This window comes from Lutjanus erythropterus, chromosome 13, assembly GCF_056507025.1.
Source record: "Lutjanus erythropterus isolate fLutEry1 chromosome 13, fLutEry1.hap2, whole genome shotgun sequence".
Lineage (NCBI taxonomy): Eukaryota > Metazoa > Chordata > Actinopteri > Lutjaniformes > Lutjanidae > Lutjanus > Lutjanus erythropterus.
Genome location: NC_139329.1, coordinates 39909387 through 39928584, shown reverse-complemented (window position 1 = coordinate 39928584; position 19198 = coordinate 39909387). Strand labels below are relative to the sequence as shown.

Below are 19198 nucleotides of genomic sequence, written 5' to 3'. Positions count from 1 at the left end.
ATTTTTACAGTGACACTGTAAAACTGTAACCTATAAACAAGTAAAGAAAGTTTTAATATTTCATGAGCTACACTGCTGCCTGCATCTGTGAAAAAATAAATAAAACAAATACAATTTAAAAAAGAACATATATGTATACCTGTGTGTATAAAAACACACTGTTACGAATGAAAGTAAGCAAAGGGAGAAAAAGCGACACACAGACTTCATGTCTTTAATGAAGGTTTACTTGTTTTGCTGCTTTTCAACCAAGAATCATCGACGCTGCAGAACATCCTGCAGATGTTCGATCAGACTGAGGAACCGTTCTGAATCAGTGGTTTTAATGTTGTGGTTGATCAGTGGAAAATGACGACATCAAAACAAAGAAAAGTTGTCAAGAATTTTTCCATCCACATCAAAAACTAATATTCATCTTCTGAGGCAGGAACAGGATGTTTTTATTAATGAATCAAACATAAATACGTCGGCCGTCCTGTAGGTTTCAGACGGTTTAGTGACAGATGTCACCATATATTTAAAACTATCCAGTAACTGATATTTGGTCCAAATCAAAACATTATTAAAGTGATATCACTGAAGCTGGTGTGAAGTGGAACAGATCAGATGTTACAAAGCAAACGTTCTAAACACATTTACGTCTCACAGAGAGAACCGAGCAGATCCGCCAAATCGTATTTTCAGTGTCATGCAGGCTGCTCGCTCGAAGGTCGTTCCACGTCGCGATGAAGGTCTTGAAAATAGGAACACGCAAACAGCGGTCGGACAGGAGAATGTCGCCAGAAATAATTGTGTGTTCAGTAGGGATGTTTCTGTCACTTAAACCAAATAAAATGAAATGGAAAACAATAAAAAAAACCTTCAAAAGCAGTTCAAATTGGGCACAATTTATTGATTGATGTTAAACACTGTCCAGGTAAGTAAGTGGTGTATTTAATGCAGCTGAAACGAGTGATCGAACTTTAAATGACGGGTTCTTACTGCACCTGATCTGATTAGTTGTTGAGCTGCACAATGAAGAAACAAGATGGACAAATTCACAAATCTAGGGTTCTCTTCTTAGCACTAGCACAGTGTGTCGGACAAATTCACCGACATGCAGAACCAAACAAAAAAATGGTTATCCAGTTAACAGTTAACATCCCTAAAAAAAATCCTAGAAGATGATATTTGAAACTTCATTCTTGTTGATTTTTGTTGATTACATTTGCTAATAGGAGCCTGTTTATTCTATAAAACATCAGAAAATAATGAAAGCTGTTACAAAGGACATGTCAAATTGCCTGTTTCGCCCAAAATCACCACACTGTTTTATAAAAATATTAATTTAGACCAGTCGACTAGTCTGACAGTAAGAAAACACCTTGAGAGCAGTTAGAACTATTAACTACTCAAGTTAAACACCGTCTGAAAAAGGCATGTATTAAGAGGGATGTGAAGCTGTTAATCAGTCTTCAGTTGCCAAATCGTCTTTTTAAATTCCGGCAAAATGTTTGACACTGTGCGCCCTGCAATATGAACATTTCACATCCAACTACAAAACATGACAACAACGCACAAAATGGTTCAACTCAGAGCGAACAGGATCACAGAGACACCTGACAGTGCGGCTAACACTAGCAAAGCTAGCCCTCTCTCCCTGCAGGTTAACGTCCACACGTCTGTTCTGAACGTGGTCACACGTCGCTCCAGATGAGTGGTTATATGTCAGTTTATCCTGCAGTCCCTCCAGGAAGGAAAAATTAATGCAAATTCAACCAAGCACCTTGAATTCTGCACGTCCTTGCAATTTTGTTCAGACTATGCAACTTTTCTGCAAATTTGACCAATCATTGTTCTTTCCTGCAAACTTCACACACGAACGTCTCAACAGACCAGCTCGGTTTTTATTTACTATTTTTTGTATTTCTGTTTTTATTTTGTCACAGGTACTGAAAAGAACACAGGACTGATCATTTATTAATGCTCTGTGCACTTTTATTATTTAGAATTTTGTGCTCGTTGTTTTGACTGAGTTTGAGCTCCAAAAAGGATGGAACGTTTCTAATCATGACCTTTTTTTGATGAAGTTAGTCAGGGGGCTTTCACTTCCCAAAGTCCCAACTTTTTTTTGTAGCAACTTCATTGCAAAAAAAAAAAAAAAAAAAAAAAAAAAAAAAGCCACATTGCAACCTGCATCGTAAATTTTGTGAAATTATCGGGGATTTTAGGCAGCAATAATCCCCCCAAAAAAAGCCTGCAAAAGGCTCGATTAGGGATCAGGGCACAATTAGCCTCATATTTCACAAAATGTTGATCTATTTTTTTTCTGTTAGTGGACTGATGCTTTAACAGTTTAAACAGTTTATTTTAATCATCACGTCTCCTCCGGACCCCTCCTCTTCTTCTTACCGGGATAGTTCTGCATCATGACGGAGGGCATGCCTCTGTATCCGGGGTGGCTGGGCTCGTAGCCGTGGCTGTAGGCGTAAGGTCCGTGCATGTAGGGCATGTAGCCCTGGTGCTGGGCCAGCGGGGAGGAGAACTGCATGTGGGGGGGCCGGGCTTCCTTCCCTCCCGCCCTGTGTTCCTCTGGAGGCAGCTGAGTCCTGCCCTCCACCCCTTCCTTCGCCTCCTCTTTCTGGAGGCCCTCCTTTGGCCGCGGCCTCTCCTCCTTCCCCTTCCTGTCGCGCTCCCTCTCCCGGTCCTCCTTCCACCGCTGCTCCTCCTCTTGCGGTTTGGGGGCCTCAGAGTATTTGTTGGGGTAGACGTACGGCCACAAGCGCGAGTCCGGCTCCTGCAGAGAAGAAGAAGTGTTAGTAAAGACGGCTCATGTCTGAAAAAACATTTATCTGAAGAGGAAAAAGTTTCACCACTTTTTAATTTTTAAATAGAGACATGTTCTGTGATTTTAACACCATGACACTGTTTTTGTTTCATGACCAGAACCTTCTGTTGCCAAAATCTGGATTTCCAAATCAGCCACTGAACAGTGTGGAGCTCACGGACGGACGCCTGACGGATGTCTGTGAGCGCCACGCTGTTTTCACATGTTTGGACCGATTTTTCAATTAGTGATCAATCTGGTGATACTTTTTCCACTAACTGACATTATGTGTTCTAAATTAAAAAGAAGCAGTTACCTGTCTGTACCACATGGCGGGCTCTACACCTGCCGGCCGGCCTGACTCCGCCCCTGGCTTGGCCTCCTCTTTCCCATGATGCCCTGCTTCACTCAGCTTCATCTTCAGCCCCTCAGGCTGGCCGGCGGGGGTCTTGGGCTCCTCTCCCTTCGCCATGATGACTGACTTGGTGTGTTCTGACGCCGGCGGCAGCTCTTTAGGCTTGGTCGGGTTCAGCCCCCCTTTGGCGCCCAGGTCGGTGAGGCTGGGGGCCCGGGAGAGGGTGGGGGGCACCGACGCCTTCTGCTTCCACTCCTCTTTCCCAGAAGCCTCGCGCTCTTTGCCCTCGGCCTTCTTGTCGGCTTGCCGCTGCCGCTCCTCGTACTGCTGGCGGTAGGCGGGGTTAGAGGCCAGCAGGTGGGCGTGGTAGGCCTGGTCGTGAGAGTAGGAGTAGGGGGGGACATAGTACTGGTTGTAGTAGAGGGGCTGGGCATACATGTTGGAACGCTGCTGGATGACGGAAGGCTGCTGAGGCCCCGGCTCCGCCTTCCTCTCCTCCTGAGGCTCTGCCTTCACTTTGCCTTCCTCACCTACCTCCATCTGCTCCTCCTCCTTCTTCACCTTCACCTGCGCTCCCTCCACGTGAGGCGGCGCTGTGGGCGCTGCTCCCGGGCTGGGGTTGGGGTAGTTGGGAGAGTAGTAGGAGTCATAGTTGGGGTAGTACGGCGACTCCTTGCTGGCGGCCTGAGGCGGGAACAGCGCCTTCTTGGCGCCCTCACGAGGTCCCTGGTCAGGCTCTGTTTTGACCTTCACCCCCTCTGCCTTACCCTCTCCATCCTCACCAGCGTCTGAGATGTCTGAGTAGGCGGGGCTGCTGGTTTTGACGGAGGCGTTGTCGGCTCCGTTTTGGTTGAGGTGGAGGGGGGGCGCGAGGCCAGCCTCCATCCTGCTCGCCACGCCGATGGACGGGCTTGGCGCGTTGTCGGAGAAGCTGTACACCTTGTCGGCCTCTGCCTTGATGCTTGCCAACCGGCTCTGGTGAGCCTCCGAGGATCCGTTGAGCATGGCGTCCGATGCCTCAGAGTACGGGCTCTTCCCCTCCTCCGGCCTCCCACCCTTACCCGCCCCCTTCGGGCTGTCCCCCTCCTTAACGCCCTCCCTCTTTTTCTTGTCCTTCTTCTTCTTATCCTTGCCAAGGGTGGGACTGGAGGCGGGGTCAGCCAGTGGAGGGGGTTTAGGTTGGATGTTCTTCAGCTGGGGGCTCTTGGGGATGGACTGTACCACTGAGCCTAGAGCCGGGGAGGACGCCTGCAGGGCGTATGGCGAGGGGGCGCTGGGGGGCGCGGGGGCCACAGGTCGGGCAGGCTTCAAGCCTTTCTGCGGCAGTTTGTCAGGCTTCCCTCCGGCAGCCATCTTCTTCGCCTTCCTGTCGTCCATCCCGTCGTTGCTGGCCTCGTCTGTCAGACACCCCCCCTCCTCGCCACCGTCCGTTACCTCAGGCTCCGCCTCTCCTCCCTTCTTCTTCCCCTTTGACGTTGGTTTCCCTGGTGAGGGGGACGGGGCGTCAAATCCCCGTCCTTTCGGTGTCGTGGAGCGAGCAGGGGAGATGGCCGCACCGTTGCAGGAGGCAGGGTCAGGGTGGAGGGTGGGGTCGTCTCCGTATTCGCTGTCGCCGTCCTGGTCCAATCGGACATCGTGGTCGTTGTGGGCTCGGGCTTGGTGGTACTTGAGCCCGTTGATGTGCTTGTACTTCTTGTTGCAGTTGGGGTGGGGGCAGTCGATGAGGACAGGGGAGGGGCAGGTGCGGTCCAGCTGTGGAGGGGGCAGGGGGTCAGATTTACCTCCAGGGAGGGGGAGCGCTGCGCCGGTGGAGTTTGTTCTCATTCTCTTAGAGGCTTTGGTGTCCTCTGAGCTGGACGTGGGCTCCATGTCAGACGCAGGTTTGGTCTTCCTCTTGGCGGAGGATGGGCTGGCCTTCACGTCCTCAGTGCCGCCGGCAGTCTGGCTGCCTCGCCGACCTTTGCTGTTGGCGGCGGCACCGCGTGTCTTGCTGCTGCCACTGCCTTTGTTGTCTGAGGAATTGCTGTTGTCATTCAGCGGCGTGTTGCTACTGGGACGCATCCTCTTCCCCCGACCACGACCGCTCCGCATCTCCACGTCGCTGGTGGGAGACTCGCAGAACCTGGAAACAGACAGGAAGTCAGCGAGCAGAGAACAGACACAGGAAGCTGAGCAGAGAGAATCTGAACAGAGCTACTGTATCTCCAATGATGAAAACGTACTTGAGAATATTTTATTCCATTTCTGCCATATTCTGACTATAAACACTCATAAATCTGACACACTTTGATACCTTGAGAGCTGCTGCAGGCTACGTTGTAAAATAATGAGCAAAACAGTTTTCTGCAGTCTTGTATTCACAGCTTTGGTACCAGTGTGAGAAAGCATCTTCATTTGTAGGCATGTGATTCAATGGATCATCTAAAGAAAGACCCTGGTTGTACCTCGGAGGGGCCCAGTCATGTCTTGTGCAGTCCAGCAGGGTCCCGACATACGTCTTGTTCCTCCAGGTGACGTTAACAACCAGCATGCCTACAGAGAGACACACAGGCAGACAGAGAGTTAAACTACACCTGCACAGTCAGTTAACAGACACAGTGTGTAAGTGAGTTACTGCAGCAGGACACAGACATGTCAGAGGAGACGAGAGGAGTCGTCCGTCCTGCTGGGAGGCAGATGTTGATGGTTTCATACCGATGCAGCACCTGCCAGCTTTATGAGCTCCGGTCACATCAATGATTCAGTAACAGACAAACTAATTACAGACAGAAACTGAGTGTTTTAGCAGAACTCTGCACTCAGAGGAGCAGATCAAAGTGTCCGGCAGCAGAAACGCTCAGTGTGCAGCTGATGTGTGAACAACTTCCTGTCAGAGGGAGCAGAGGGACGTCTGTCACCTCCACTTAGTCTCTGCAACACTCAGCCACAGGACGCTCAGAGTGTGAGCTGCTCCATCTGGGAAACAATCATCACCACTATTCTCATTGATATTAAAATCACAATTTTTAAACACATTGATTTGAGAACATCAAAAGCATTTACCCTTTTTGGAAGAAAGGGTTTGGCAAGACTAAAAGGTTCCATTAAGAACCCTTTTCATCCACAGAACCTGTTATAAAAGAAGGCGTTCCTCAGCAGGACTAAAATGTGACTAAAACTAATAAGCATTTCGTCCAAAAGACTAAGACTAAAACTAAATCAAAAATGGCTGCCAAAAACAACACTGGTTCGATTATAAACCAATATTCTGCTTTCAGCCCCTCGTTCTGTTCAATAAAAATCTGATGACAGATTCGTGGATCTTTGACTATGAGCTTGTGATTGTAACTAAAGAAACTGAGTCAGCTTCAGGACGTGTGTCAGTCTGTGTCCTCACCATCCTCCGTCTCCTGCCACACGATGCCCTCCAGGTTGACACTGGTTCCTGGCTCACAGGGTCCCAGGCACTCCGGCTCGGTCGCCAGCGCGGCGTCTGCCGTGTTCACCGCTACCGAGCGCGTGCGGACCATGATCTGCTCGCAGGGGGACGAGATGTCACTGTTGGCGACAGGAGCGAGGAGGTGGAGAGGAGGAGGGGCGGGGGTGGAGACCGGAGACTCCATCTGGAGGAGGGAGATGGAGAGGAGACACGTGTTAGGGTTTGATTCAACTGGAGAAAAGACAGTTTGTTACTGAGATTCAGAGGTCAACATTTTAATAACAGATGCGAAGCAGACACCATTTTCCATCAGTTTCTTCATGAGCTCTTTGTGACACCAAACGACATCCCCGTACCAGAACATTCACCTCAGAGTCACTGAAGAGCTGCAGAAACCTCTATCAGTCACTGGACTGAGTGCTGATGATGCAGGATGACAATCACTGAAACCGTCTCATTAACACCACGCCACTTGATTAAAGACTTCCGCCTCTCCTCGTCTCCTCCACGTGCATTTAAGCAACTGGAAGATCCTTCATCATGGAGGAGGGGAAGCGACTTAGAGGAGAGAGGAGACGAGGAGGCAGAATTCAGCGTGATGACGAGCACCCAGAGAGGTGCATCAAGGAAACACTCCCCTGAAGTTCAGAGAGCTTTAAACTGTTGACAGAAGCCTCAAACTGTTAATAAGACCAACTACAGCTCTCTGTATACAGACTGTTTGAAGCATGAACAGTTTTCCTCCGCAGAGCCATCTGTGCCACGCAGATCCATTAATTTCCTTTTATTTTCATGTCATGCACAAAAAGTGCCCAACCATCATAAGACACATAAGACACCAGACACAGTTACAGTGTTCAAACATTTTCAGTACAGACTTACAGTCCATTTCACAGCTCAGACTTAAACAGAATACTCTGCCTTCTCTTTCAAGCTTGACAAATTAAATCTACTGCTGGTTCCCTTTCTGAAGCACAGCTACAGTTTCTCACACTCCTCCAGCCAAACAGAGGATATTTAGTAAAAAGTACATCCTTTAAGTCCTTATATGCAGGACAGCAAAACAAAAAATGAACCTCACATTCTCAATTTCAGTGAGCTCATACAACAAACAGTGCGTCCTCTTCTGGAGGGACATTAAACCTGCCTGTCTCTCAGACCAGCAGTAACGTTCCTGAACACAACTGTGCACAAAACGATGTTTCTCCTTTGGTTAAGTTCTACTTCACACAAGGTTCTACATCACAGCAATTCTTTATGAGACAGTAAGTTTGTAATTTTGTTTTATACCAAAATTGAAGGACAAAAAGGATGATGAGGAGGAGACGCTGTGCAGCTCTTTTCACTTTTACATATCTAGATTATTTTTGTTGTAACAGACTTTTTAAAAATTTACTCTTACATTGTTTACTGTTTGGGTGGGAGGAGGAAGAAATCAGTGAAAGGAGAGGACAAAGAGGAGGAGGAGGAGGAGTGCTGAAGGGACACCCCTCTTATTATCAGGTGGGAAGCAGCTGGTGTGGGGGCAGAGCAGGGAGCACTGGGAAGGTGTCAGGCGTCACCGTGGCAACGCTCCCTAACTGCCTCCCCACCAGGAGACAGGAGAGGATGTGAGAGCAGCTGGACAGACCTGAAGACCTTCATCCTGCCCCCTCCTCCTCATCCTCCTCTGACCCCTGTACCAGAGGTCAAAGGTCAGAAGTGACTCACCGGATCATTCATTCATTCAATCAATCAATCATTCAATCAATCAACCAACCAACCACTCACTCTGATCAGCTCAAATTCTAAAGAGATTTTAAATCCCAGCAGAACATTTTCAACACAGAGTTCAGTTTGTTTCAGAGCATAAAACTGTTACTGAACACATCATCGCCTCAGCGTTTCCCACAGAAAAATGTTAGTGAAGGTGGTGATGCATTCAAGGACCTTCTGAAATCCAAGAATTGATTATTATCTGTAAATAATAAGTTCAATTTCTGGAACATCAAATTCAGATAACAAGGAACGTGAAAAATAGTTTCTCTAACATAAGAGCATCACTGAACACAGAACTTCAGAGCGACTCCCATAAAAAAACCTAGAGGACGTCACTCAGAGTGCAGATTCCCTCCAGACAACAGATGGTGAAGCACCTACTGCAATGACACGACACGACAGAACCAGCAGAGAATTATTATTGAATAAAGCGTTTTTCATGTAGTTTAGTCTCAGTTCTCTTTAAGATACTCAGAACAGTGTGATGGTGTTCACTGAACTGTTTAAACTTAATAATGAGACAATAAGGCCAAACTTCTTCATTTAAATATTATTTATTCAGGACATTTTCTTACTGACTGATAACATTCTGTCATTTTATTTAGATCAGTTATTATTTAGAACATTTTGTTATTGGTTTAGAACACTACAAACAGCCGGGCAGTTTTACAGGAGGCATAACAGACAAAATCTACATTTTTGAAAAGACTCTCAGCAGCTGAATAATAATAGTGAATAAGTGACACTTGATGTTTCCTGTTGACAGGTCGGAGCTGCAGGTCTTAGTGGAAGTCGTGTTTGTTCAGAAGGTTCACTGAATCCCAACAAGTGACCTCTGTCATCATCAACTTCTCACATTTATAACTAACAAACTTTCAGGAAAATCAGTCCAGAATTCAGCGAGTTACAGTCTGTTTAGTAGTGAAGTCTGAAGCTCTCATTTGTTTACTAGCAGACCTCGAATGCTCCAATATGGCGACCATACAGGCAGGAATTGATTCATCTAGTAACATATCAGGGGTGGAATTCATCTGCAGATGCTCCTTTTTAAAAAGGAAACCAGACTTTTCCACAAATGTCAGTTTTTGAGCCACAACAAAGGCGGCCTGCAACAGACGACGTAAGCCTTGTTTTTAGCCCAGCAGTTGATGATCATTTGTGATGGATTATCAGTCACAAACAAGCTTTAAGTTTTTTCTCTGATAGTTTCACAGCAGTAGCACAGATACAAACCCTGAAGCCTTTTCAGTGTGTTTAGTTGTTTTTCTTTATTTTATTTAACAAACAAACAAAAAAACTTCTAAACTGTCGATTGTCGTCTAAGAAAGAACAGTAAGTAAAATTTAGATTCTCTGCTCGGAGACAAAGAGATCCCAAGAGGAGGCCGACACCTGAGCACCGACAGCAGACACACACCTGAGGGAGTCGTGTCCTGGGAATTTAAACACGTCTTTGTTTAAAGCAGATGTCAGTCACATATTAAACGGCCAGCCAATCAGCTGCTGGCGTGTCACACCTTTCAGAGTGTTTGGGGATTTAGAGATCAGGAACAAACCAATCCATCGGTTTTCCTCCTGTTACCAGGGTGACCTGATGCTCTGTTTTTCCCTAAATATAAAATCTGTGAACCGTGTGACGCTGATTTGATTTTAATGTGAAGTAACATGAGGACACGTTTCCCAGAGGTCAATTCAACAGTGATGTAACAGAAAAAAGCAGAAAATTCAAGTTGAAGAAACAACAAAATGTTTGCTTAAATTGACCTATCACATTTTCTTTGAGAGAGAGAGGATGAGTCACCTGCACGCACGCACGCACGCACGCACGCACACACGCACGCCAACCACGCAACTATTAAATTAACAGAGTAGTTTTTTTTCCATGCAAAACGAGAGAAAATGCTGTTTTCACCCTTCAACCTTTTCAGCCTTGAACTCTGAGTAACTGATGGGACATTTTTCATTATTTTATAAACATTAAAGGTCGAGATTAAACCTGAAAATTAACTTTAGTCTAAATAACTGCTACAGGGGAAGTGAAAATATACTTTGGGCTACTTTAGATTTCTGAGAGAAAATAACCAGTAAAGGTCTGAACCCTGATAAGGCTGCAATTAATGATTATTTTCATTATTAAGAAATATGACAATAATTTATTGATTAACAGATTAGTTGTTTGGTTCATAAAAAATATTCAATATTCACATTTAAGAAGTTCAAATCAAATTTCAATTTAAAATCAATTACTCAAATGATTGCTTCATTAGTTAATCCTGTCACAATCATACGTCTGTGTGCTCCACCTGTTTGGACCGATTTTTCAATTACTGATCAATCTGGCAATAATTTTTAGACTAACTGACATTATACGTTTTATATTAAAATAGCAGTTACCTGTCTGTACCACATAGCGGGCTCTACACCTGCCAACTGGCCTGACTCCGCCCCTGGCTTGGGGTCCTCTTTCCCATGATTCCCTGCTTCACTCAGCTTCATCTTTTTCAGCTAGCGATCAATCTGGCGATCAGGCTTTGATTTTACACTAAAATTAAGAAATATTTAAACGGAACACTGTTCAGTGGCAGAAGGTTCTGTTCATGAAACAAAAACCATGTCATGGTGTTAAAATCATAGAACAGGATCATTAGTCGGTCAGACACGTTCCCATCAACAGAAAACGTCTCTTCTTAAAAATTAAAAAGTGGTGAAAGGTAAATGTTTCACTTCGTCTCTGCAGGCTGTGACACGTTGCAGAAAACCTTCTTCCTCTGGGCATGTCGCTTACTGGTTTACTGACTGGTTAAGAGGGTGTTGCTATGGTAACAAGAGAAACCAGCCCCTATCCTTCTCCTCTTCAAAAAAAAAAAAAAAAAAAAAACATGGCCGCCTGGAATGCTGGGAAACCCCCCCAGAAGAGTGACCGACTCTCCCTCACACATCCCCTCACAGAGGGGAGGGGTCTGTTTTAAAGTGCTGTGATTGGCTGCAGAGTTTGAACGAACAAACACACTCGCAGCTCTGATACGACGCCTCCTGGGCTGGGAAACACCCCCCCCCCCCTTCTCCTCCTCCTCTTCGTCTCCATTCAGTCAGAGAGGTATTCATTACAACAACAAGCCACATTCCTTTCAAGGTCACTCACTCACTGAGAGAGAGACAGATTAGTGATACTGATCAGCACTTCACACACACTCCGAGTGTGTGTGTGTTTCTGCTTGTTGAATGTGTCACTTCATGGAGAAGTTTAGTGGGAGAAGTTAGACCAGGCTGCCAGAACTGTTCCAGCCTGTTAAAGGCTGTTTCTGACACTTGGATGAACCTGAGTCATCAGGAGACACCGTGCTGAAATTATTTTGGTTTGTTGAAAACTGTTCATGTTATGAGGTCAAAAGTACAAGGCTGTGTCTATAAAATCTGTTCAGGAGTAGAGCTGGACATATCATATCTTGATATAAGACAGGATATTGTCTGTGTTTTAAAGGCTGTACAGTCTCTACAGTCAAACTGCAGATGATCACGGTGAGTCTCGCTCTCTGCAGCCTGTCCTCTGGATAAATCTGTGCTCTGACTGGCTGCAGTCGCTCGTAGCAACGCGCCGATGAACAATATGCAAATCGACATATTTTTGTAATTGATGACGTGGATCACATTGACAAATCACCCCAGGCCTCGTCATTATATCAACTTTACTGATGACTATCGAAAATCGCATTACGTTAATTAGGGATGACTAATCATTAATCGATTAATCACCGTTAAAAATTTGACCGATTTAAAATATATTAATGGTTAAGAAATCAGTAATTTAGAAATGGTAGTAACTGTGCCTGACATTGTTTAGCCTGCAGCTTGTTTAACACACAGCAAATGGACCACAGGTGGGAGTCAAACACACGACGCTTCTACATTCAGTTTTTTCTGCTCATCAAGTTATTGCTAAAAGATAATGGGGATGATAATTTGAATTTGAATTTTCGTTTTTATTGGGAAAAAAATTAAATCATGATGATGTGACATTTATTGAGGTCTGAACTAAACAAACATCTATCTTTCATCTGGAAAAGATTTTTTGGTCAGATCATCTCTGCAGCTCTCTCAAACTCATTATAATGATGTTTTCTCAGTTTTTCTTTTTCAAAAAATTGTGATTTGGTTCTGGTTCTGCGAATTGAATGTTGCACTTGGCCGTACTGCCATTTTCATTTGATCACGATTAATTGTGCAGCCCTAGTTAGCACATCTACGGGAATTCTTGTTATGTGTTAGTTTCGAGCTAACAGACCAAGCACTAGCTATTTATATACACTGAAAAAATGATTCAGGAATTGTTAAAAAAAAAAAAAGAAGAATCACAAAACTGAAAAACAAGCAGACAATCTTCTAATGTGTGCTGCATGTGTGAAAGGAAGCAATGAGATGTCATCATCTTGACCTGATTCTCAGGGTAGTTTAGAGTGCACATGTGAAAATGGCTTAAATTCATAAAGAATCTGAACCTGAATTCCACCAGCAGCCCTGAACTAGACAACTAAGACTGTGTGTGTGTATGTGTGTGTGTGTGTGTGTGTGTGTGTGTGTGTGTGTGTGTGTGTGTGTGTGTGTGTGTGAGATGGTTGTCAGCCTCAGCAGAGAGACCCTGAAGATAAATGGACCACACTCAGCCGTCCCCTCATCAACACATTCTTCTCCTATCAGGAGTGAAGGGAGGTGCTGGTCATCATCGACACGTGTCCACAGCATCACATCAGAAGTGTTTCTCACACACACACACACACACACACACACACACGTTGAAGGCCATGTTGGAGGCCTTCATAGGGAAGACGTGACGATAAGGACACCTGGAAACCCCTCAACATGCCCCACCAGAAGAGCTTCTCAAGGACCTTCTTCAGAACCCCCCCCCACCACACACACACACACACACACACACACACCCACACCCACACCCACACCCACACACACACACCAACTGTGAGGAATGTTAGAAATGAACAACAGGTTAGCAGTTATTTCTCCACAGGACATCGAGACACTGGAATAACATCTGGGAGAGAACAGAGTGATTTCTCTCTGTCTCGTTGGACGGGGGCCCAGGACTCATAGAGGGACGGAGTGATCTCAGACAGAAAGAAGAAATCTGAATATCTCGCAAGGCCAAATGTTGCTATATAATCTTTTTTTTTTTAAATGGAGGCAGGGATCAAATTGGAAGAGGACGCTGATGCTGATTCGATGGCTCTTCTGCACTGTGGTTCTCTCACCAGTCCCTCCACAACGTTGCAACATCGCAACACTTCACACAAATTCAACCAATCCCCGTGAATTCTGTGCAACCTTGCAATTTTGTCCGAACTCCACAATATTTTCAAAAATGCAGCCCATCGTTGTAGCCTCCTGTGAGTTAGGGTTAGGGCTGTTGTTGTTGTTTATCAACGCTCTGTGTGCTTTTATTTTATCATTTTGTGTGTTGGTTTTTGAGTTGGAGCTCCAAAGACATTTGACTTCTTTGTGGAATCCGCCTCAGGTGACCTCCTTCATTTACAGAGGTTACACAGCTTTAACCCTCGAGTCGGCTCAGGTCTTTTTAGAGTTAAACTGTAAAGGACAGTTTCACCTATTCTGTGCAGGTTGTCCTCCTCCTGCTGAGGGAACATGTGACAAGGTTCAGACATGTGACCTGTGGTTCAACACACTTCCAGGAACACAGAGGTGTCAGGGGGCCCGTTAGCTTCTCAAGATGCTTTAATTTACTTTTTCAGCGAACGCACTTTCCCCTCGACCCACCTCGTCTTCCTCCACTTGTGTTTCCCAGAAAGCATTTGGAGAAGCCCCAGAGAGCCGAGCTTGCTGCTCGCTGCTGCTGCAGGTTTTATGTGCAGGTGGAGAGTTTTTCTGGGCACGAGCCACTTCTTCATACCTTTATACCCTCCAGACTGGAGTTTACAGTGTTTGGCCGGTGGCAGATGGATGCTTTAGCAGCACAAAAGTGAAACTGCAGTGGAAAGTAATAATTCAGGATATAGTCAGAATTACTATACTGCCATAAAAAAAACAAGGCTGAACTAAATCAAACATCAGGAGAACGCTGCACGAACACAAATTCATTTACTGTGGCCAGTTCTGGAGCTGGTTGATATCAACTAAATCAAATACAGCCCGCCCGATTTTATCTGCTGATTTTGATTTATCAAAACACCCACTACGATACGCTGCTCTGACCAATCAGCAGCCAGCAGTGTTCGTTGGCTCGCCTTTATCAACAGGACTAAATCCAAAATACTCCCAAACGGGGACAGAGACATTTTCCTTCTTTTTCCTAGTCAGCCCAGTAACTTCATTCCCCAGACGCCAGGTTTCTTCTCAACAAAGTCATGTTTATCAGCTCAGCTGTGCTCTGCAATACAGCATCTCCCTGTCAGTTTCATATGGGTCTCTGCAACCTTTAGTAGGGATGTCCCGATACAACTTTTTCACTTCCGATACGATACCGATATTGCAGCCTTGAGTATTGGCCGATGCCGATATCGATCCGATACGATATCAGCACGAATCATACATACTTTTATTACTTATTTTGTAGTGTGGAATGTTAGAAAAGGCTTGATCAAGTGATGTTACTCAAACAGAGAACAACAGTCAGCAACCAGAGTCGCCTATTGATAGAAGTGCTGGAGCGGAAAATCGACTGCTTATCGGAGCGCTGATATCGGAGATTTTAGATGCAGTCTGATAAAATCCGATACTCGTTTTTGGCTGATATCGGGCCGATATCCGATATCAATATCGGATCAGGACACCCCTAACCTTTAGCATCAAAAGAGACATTTTTTAATCACAAAAAGAAATCTGCTTTGAGCTGCAACAACTTCATTCTCTTTCTTCCCTGAAGATTTTTTTTGAATTAGCATTCACAGCTTATAGAGACTGAAGAAGACAAGTCACCACAAAACTAATAAAAAAAGAGTTTGGATGACTCAAATTGTCAAGGCAACATACTGCAGTATATTTTTGAAATTTGATTGAGAATTTTTTTTTTAAACATTTTTTAAATAAACTGTAAAAAGTTTTGCTGACCTATAATCTTTAGTTGAGATAATGTACTTTTCTTCTTTAGATAAACTTCAATCTTTGAGTTTTAGAAATACATTTTTTTTTTTTTTAAATTCAGTGAGCTGTGAACCTGATTTGTCTTTTTGGTGCATGAGAATGAAATTTAATTGAAAATATAATAATTTTAAATATCATTCCCTTTCATTTCAATGTATTTGTGTGATATTTTTTAAATACAAGATTCTGAGTTTCTAAAACTTGAAGATTTAAATTTATCCAAGGAACAAAAAAATTAAGTATCTCAACAAAAGATCAGTCTCAAAACTTGAGAGTCTGAGTTTGGTTCAAAAGTGACAGATTTATTGCAGAACACTGCCTTGAAATTTTGAGTTTTCTCAACTTTTTTGTCTTAACAGTGGCTCTTCAGCAATGATGAATGAATGAAAAGTTTAGTTGTAGTTAGAGGGAAAAAAAAGATATGTGGTCAGTATCAGATGCTGCGGTATCAATATCAGACAAGAAAAAGAGATAGAGACGTCAGACATCGCAGAGAGTGACAAACACCAAATCTTGATGTTACTAAAGATTTTGCAGCTGAAAATCCAGATGTGATATCACACTGTCCAGGTTTAGCTGTCCACAGAAAGACCCCCCCCCCCCCCACACACACACACACACACACATCTGTGTCTCTCTGTAATGTTCCTGTCTGTCTTCACTGTAAACTGTCCAACAGGGGAACAGAACTTCACTCCTTTTCCTTGTGTTTAGTCTGAGTTTGAGTCCACGTGGTGTCGTCTGTTTCTGTCTGTGGTGTTGAAACAGACTCTCAGTGTCTCCTGTCTGGGATCATTTGGCTGCAATGTGTCCAACACAAAGTGTCGAGCTGTAAAACTGAACTCTGACATGTTATTGTGGAATAAAGCAGCAGTCAGCTGACAGCAGCTTGGCCTGTATCAAACTAAGATGCTTTAACACTTCACCTCAGCAAAAACATCACTTATCAACCTAAAACTAACAGGTGAACAGACTGTTCATTCATGGTTTAACTCTGACTTTACCCCACATTGACCCACCTAACCTTGAATCAACAGCCACTTTAGAATTTAATCAAATACTTGTTTAAGCGCAGATCAACAACCCAATTAACCCTGAATTCAAAAGAGACGGCCTGCTAAGCCTTCAATCAACAACCCATTCAACAGCTGATGAAACAACTCATCAAGATGCTGCTTAACCTTCAATCAGCAGCTCATTTAACCTCAAGTAAACAGTCTGTTTATTCATGAATCAACAGCTGGTTTAACCTGGGATTTACCACCCATTTAACCTGAATCCAAAGCCTGTTTGGCCCTGAATGGACGACATGTTAAACCTTGAATCCACAACTCATTTAACCTTAAATCATCAGCTCGTTTAACCTGAAATCAACAGCCTGTTAAACCTTGTATCATAAACTGGTTTAGCCCTAAAATCAGCAACCCATTTAACTGTCAGTCAACAGTCCATTTCACCTGAAATCAACAGATTGACACCAAATCAACACCATAACTGAACGGTCTGTATGACCCTGTATTAGGGCTGGGCGATATGGACCAAAAGTCATATCCCGATATATTTAGGCTGAATATCGATATACGATATATATCCCGATATTTTTTCCGCAAAGTGAGAGCAAATGTTCAGTCAAGGTCAAAGCTAAATATGACATGTCACAAGTAGTTTTATTGAAACTGGCTATTTCAGTGAACAGTGGCAAAATCAAATGAATAAATAATAAACAGGTTTCTTCACCTGGTTCATGAAAAAAAATGCTCAGTTGTTCAAATAATAAAATTTAAACATAAATACTGTACCTTTTTTGAAATTAAAGCTCCGTGCACATTTAAATAAAAATATATCTTAAATAAAAATAGCCTATAAAATAAAATAGGCCAATCTTTTTCTGAAATAAATCTATTCATGAGAAAAGTACAATAAACATTTTTTTTAGTTTGACAACAATAAATGGCTTATTGAAATGGAATCCGACTTGTTCCACAGTTGCAACAGGGACCATATCTTTTGCAATGTGATAGGACACCGCTTTCGTTACAGCACACCACTTGTCACTTTTCTTTTCATAAGACACACTGCGGGAAATGAGGCTTGCAGTGGGCTTTGTTTCGGGGCTGGAGCTTTTTCGGGTTGTGGATGGCTTGCAGCTGGGGCTTCTGCAGCGCGCAGCTTCACACACTCTTCGTACTGCAGTTTTGCCACTGTTTTAGGTGGTGAAAAAGATTTGTAGTGCTTCCACCCCTGGCTGTAACTTGTTTAGCGCATTCCCTACATATAACGTGATTTTGTTGCTCATCTGATACTTTAAAACCAAACCATCTCCAAATTACTGAGCCACTGCTTATTCGTTTACTAACCAATTCCTCCTTCGCGCGCTCTGCAGCCGTTGTTGCTTCCTCCATGCTTGTTGAAGAGTGCCGGAGTGTCTCTCCCTGCCCCTCTCCCCTCTGTGCACGAAAGAGGAGGGGCGGGGGCGCGCGGAGCAGTGCAGAGAGCTCCGGGTTATCAGCGCAGCAGAGCAAGGATCACAGCGCAAATTTGAACTATATCGATATATACGATATAGTCTAATTCCATATCACATTTAAAAATATATCGATATAATTTTTATATCGATATATCGCCCAGCCCTACCCTGTATCATCAAGAGGGTTGGCCTTGAATCAATAACCCATTTAATCTTGAATCAGAAGTTCATTTAACCTGGAATTTATAGTTCAACCTCTAATCAACAGCTGATGTTATAGCAAATCAATACACTGTTAAACCTTGAATTGAACAGCTTATTTAAGACTGGATCAAACACCCATTTAAACCCGAATCCAAAGCCCGCTACACCTTGAATCAACAACAAATGATCAGCAATCATCAGAAATCAGCAGCTGATTTCACAATGAATCAAAACCACATTTAACCCTGAATCAATTATTCATTTACCCTTGAATCAAAAGTTCAAATCAAATCAAATCAACACCCTGTTTAACCTTGAATCAGACATCCATTCAACCTGGAATCTGCAGCTCATTTAACCTCCAATTAAGAGCCGATGTGAGGGCAAATCAATACTTTTTTTAAACCTTGAATCAAAAGTACTTTTTTTATGGAATCAAATCTGTCTGTGTAGATTTGTTTAACCTGAAGTCACCTGTTGTGTAAACTGAGGAACAGCTTTTTAAAATAAATGTCTGGGTCCTTCATACATTTAGAAACCCGCCCTCCATCTCCACACATGAACAGATTGAGATTAAACTCTGACCTTTGACCTGAAGCTGCAAGACCCCGGCGTTAAACCCTGATTAGGCTGAGCTGTTGTTTAGCAAACTCCAAATACAAGCTGCTTTTCACATGAACTGCTAGTCAACACATCTTTGTGTTGTAATTCTCTGTTGTGTAAGTAATGTAAAGGCAACAGCCGAAGTTCTTCACCTGGGGGTTACAGTAAGGCATTCTGGGAACTGTAGGAGTAAAAAGATAGATCATGTACTAGTAATTAGAATAATAAAATCCCTCAATGTGTTTAAGGGATAGTTCAGGTTTTTGAATAGAGATTTTATTAAACAGTACTAACATTTCGTATTATGTATGAAATGCAATGCAAACACATAAATTAGTATTGTGGACTTTTGATCATGGTATTATTGTACTGTGAGATTTTGGTTGTTTACATCTCTATGATCAAACACAGTTTTAATGATTAAAATTCAAAATGGTGATACTAATCACACAGAATTTCATCAGTTTATCGTCAAACA

At 43.7% G+C, this 19198-nt stretch overlaps 1 protein-coding gene across 2 annotated transcripts in view; it reads right to left on the bottom strand.

The window, feature by feature from the left end:
• znf609a (zinc finger protein 609a) overlaps positions 1-19198 on the bottom strand; it is a 50293-nt gene that overhangs the window by 4276 nt on the left and 26819 nt on the right. For both annotated transcript variants that reach the window (XM_084733436.1, XM_084733435.1), the window contains exons 3-6: positions 6538-6763; positions 5606-5693; positions 3123-5283; positions 2392-2776 (exon numbers count right to left, since the gene is read on the bottom strand). In XM_084733436.1, coding sequence (XP_084589562.1) covers positions 2392-2776; positions 3123-5283; positions 5606-5693; positions 6538-6763 — 2860 coding nt within the window. The remainder of the gene's footprint in view (positions 1-2391; positions 2777-3122; positions 5284-5605; positions 5694-6537; positions 6764-19198) is intronic.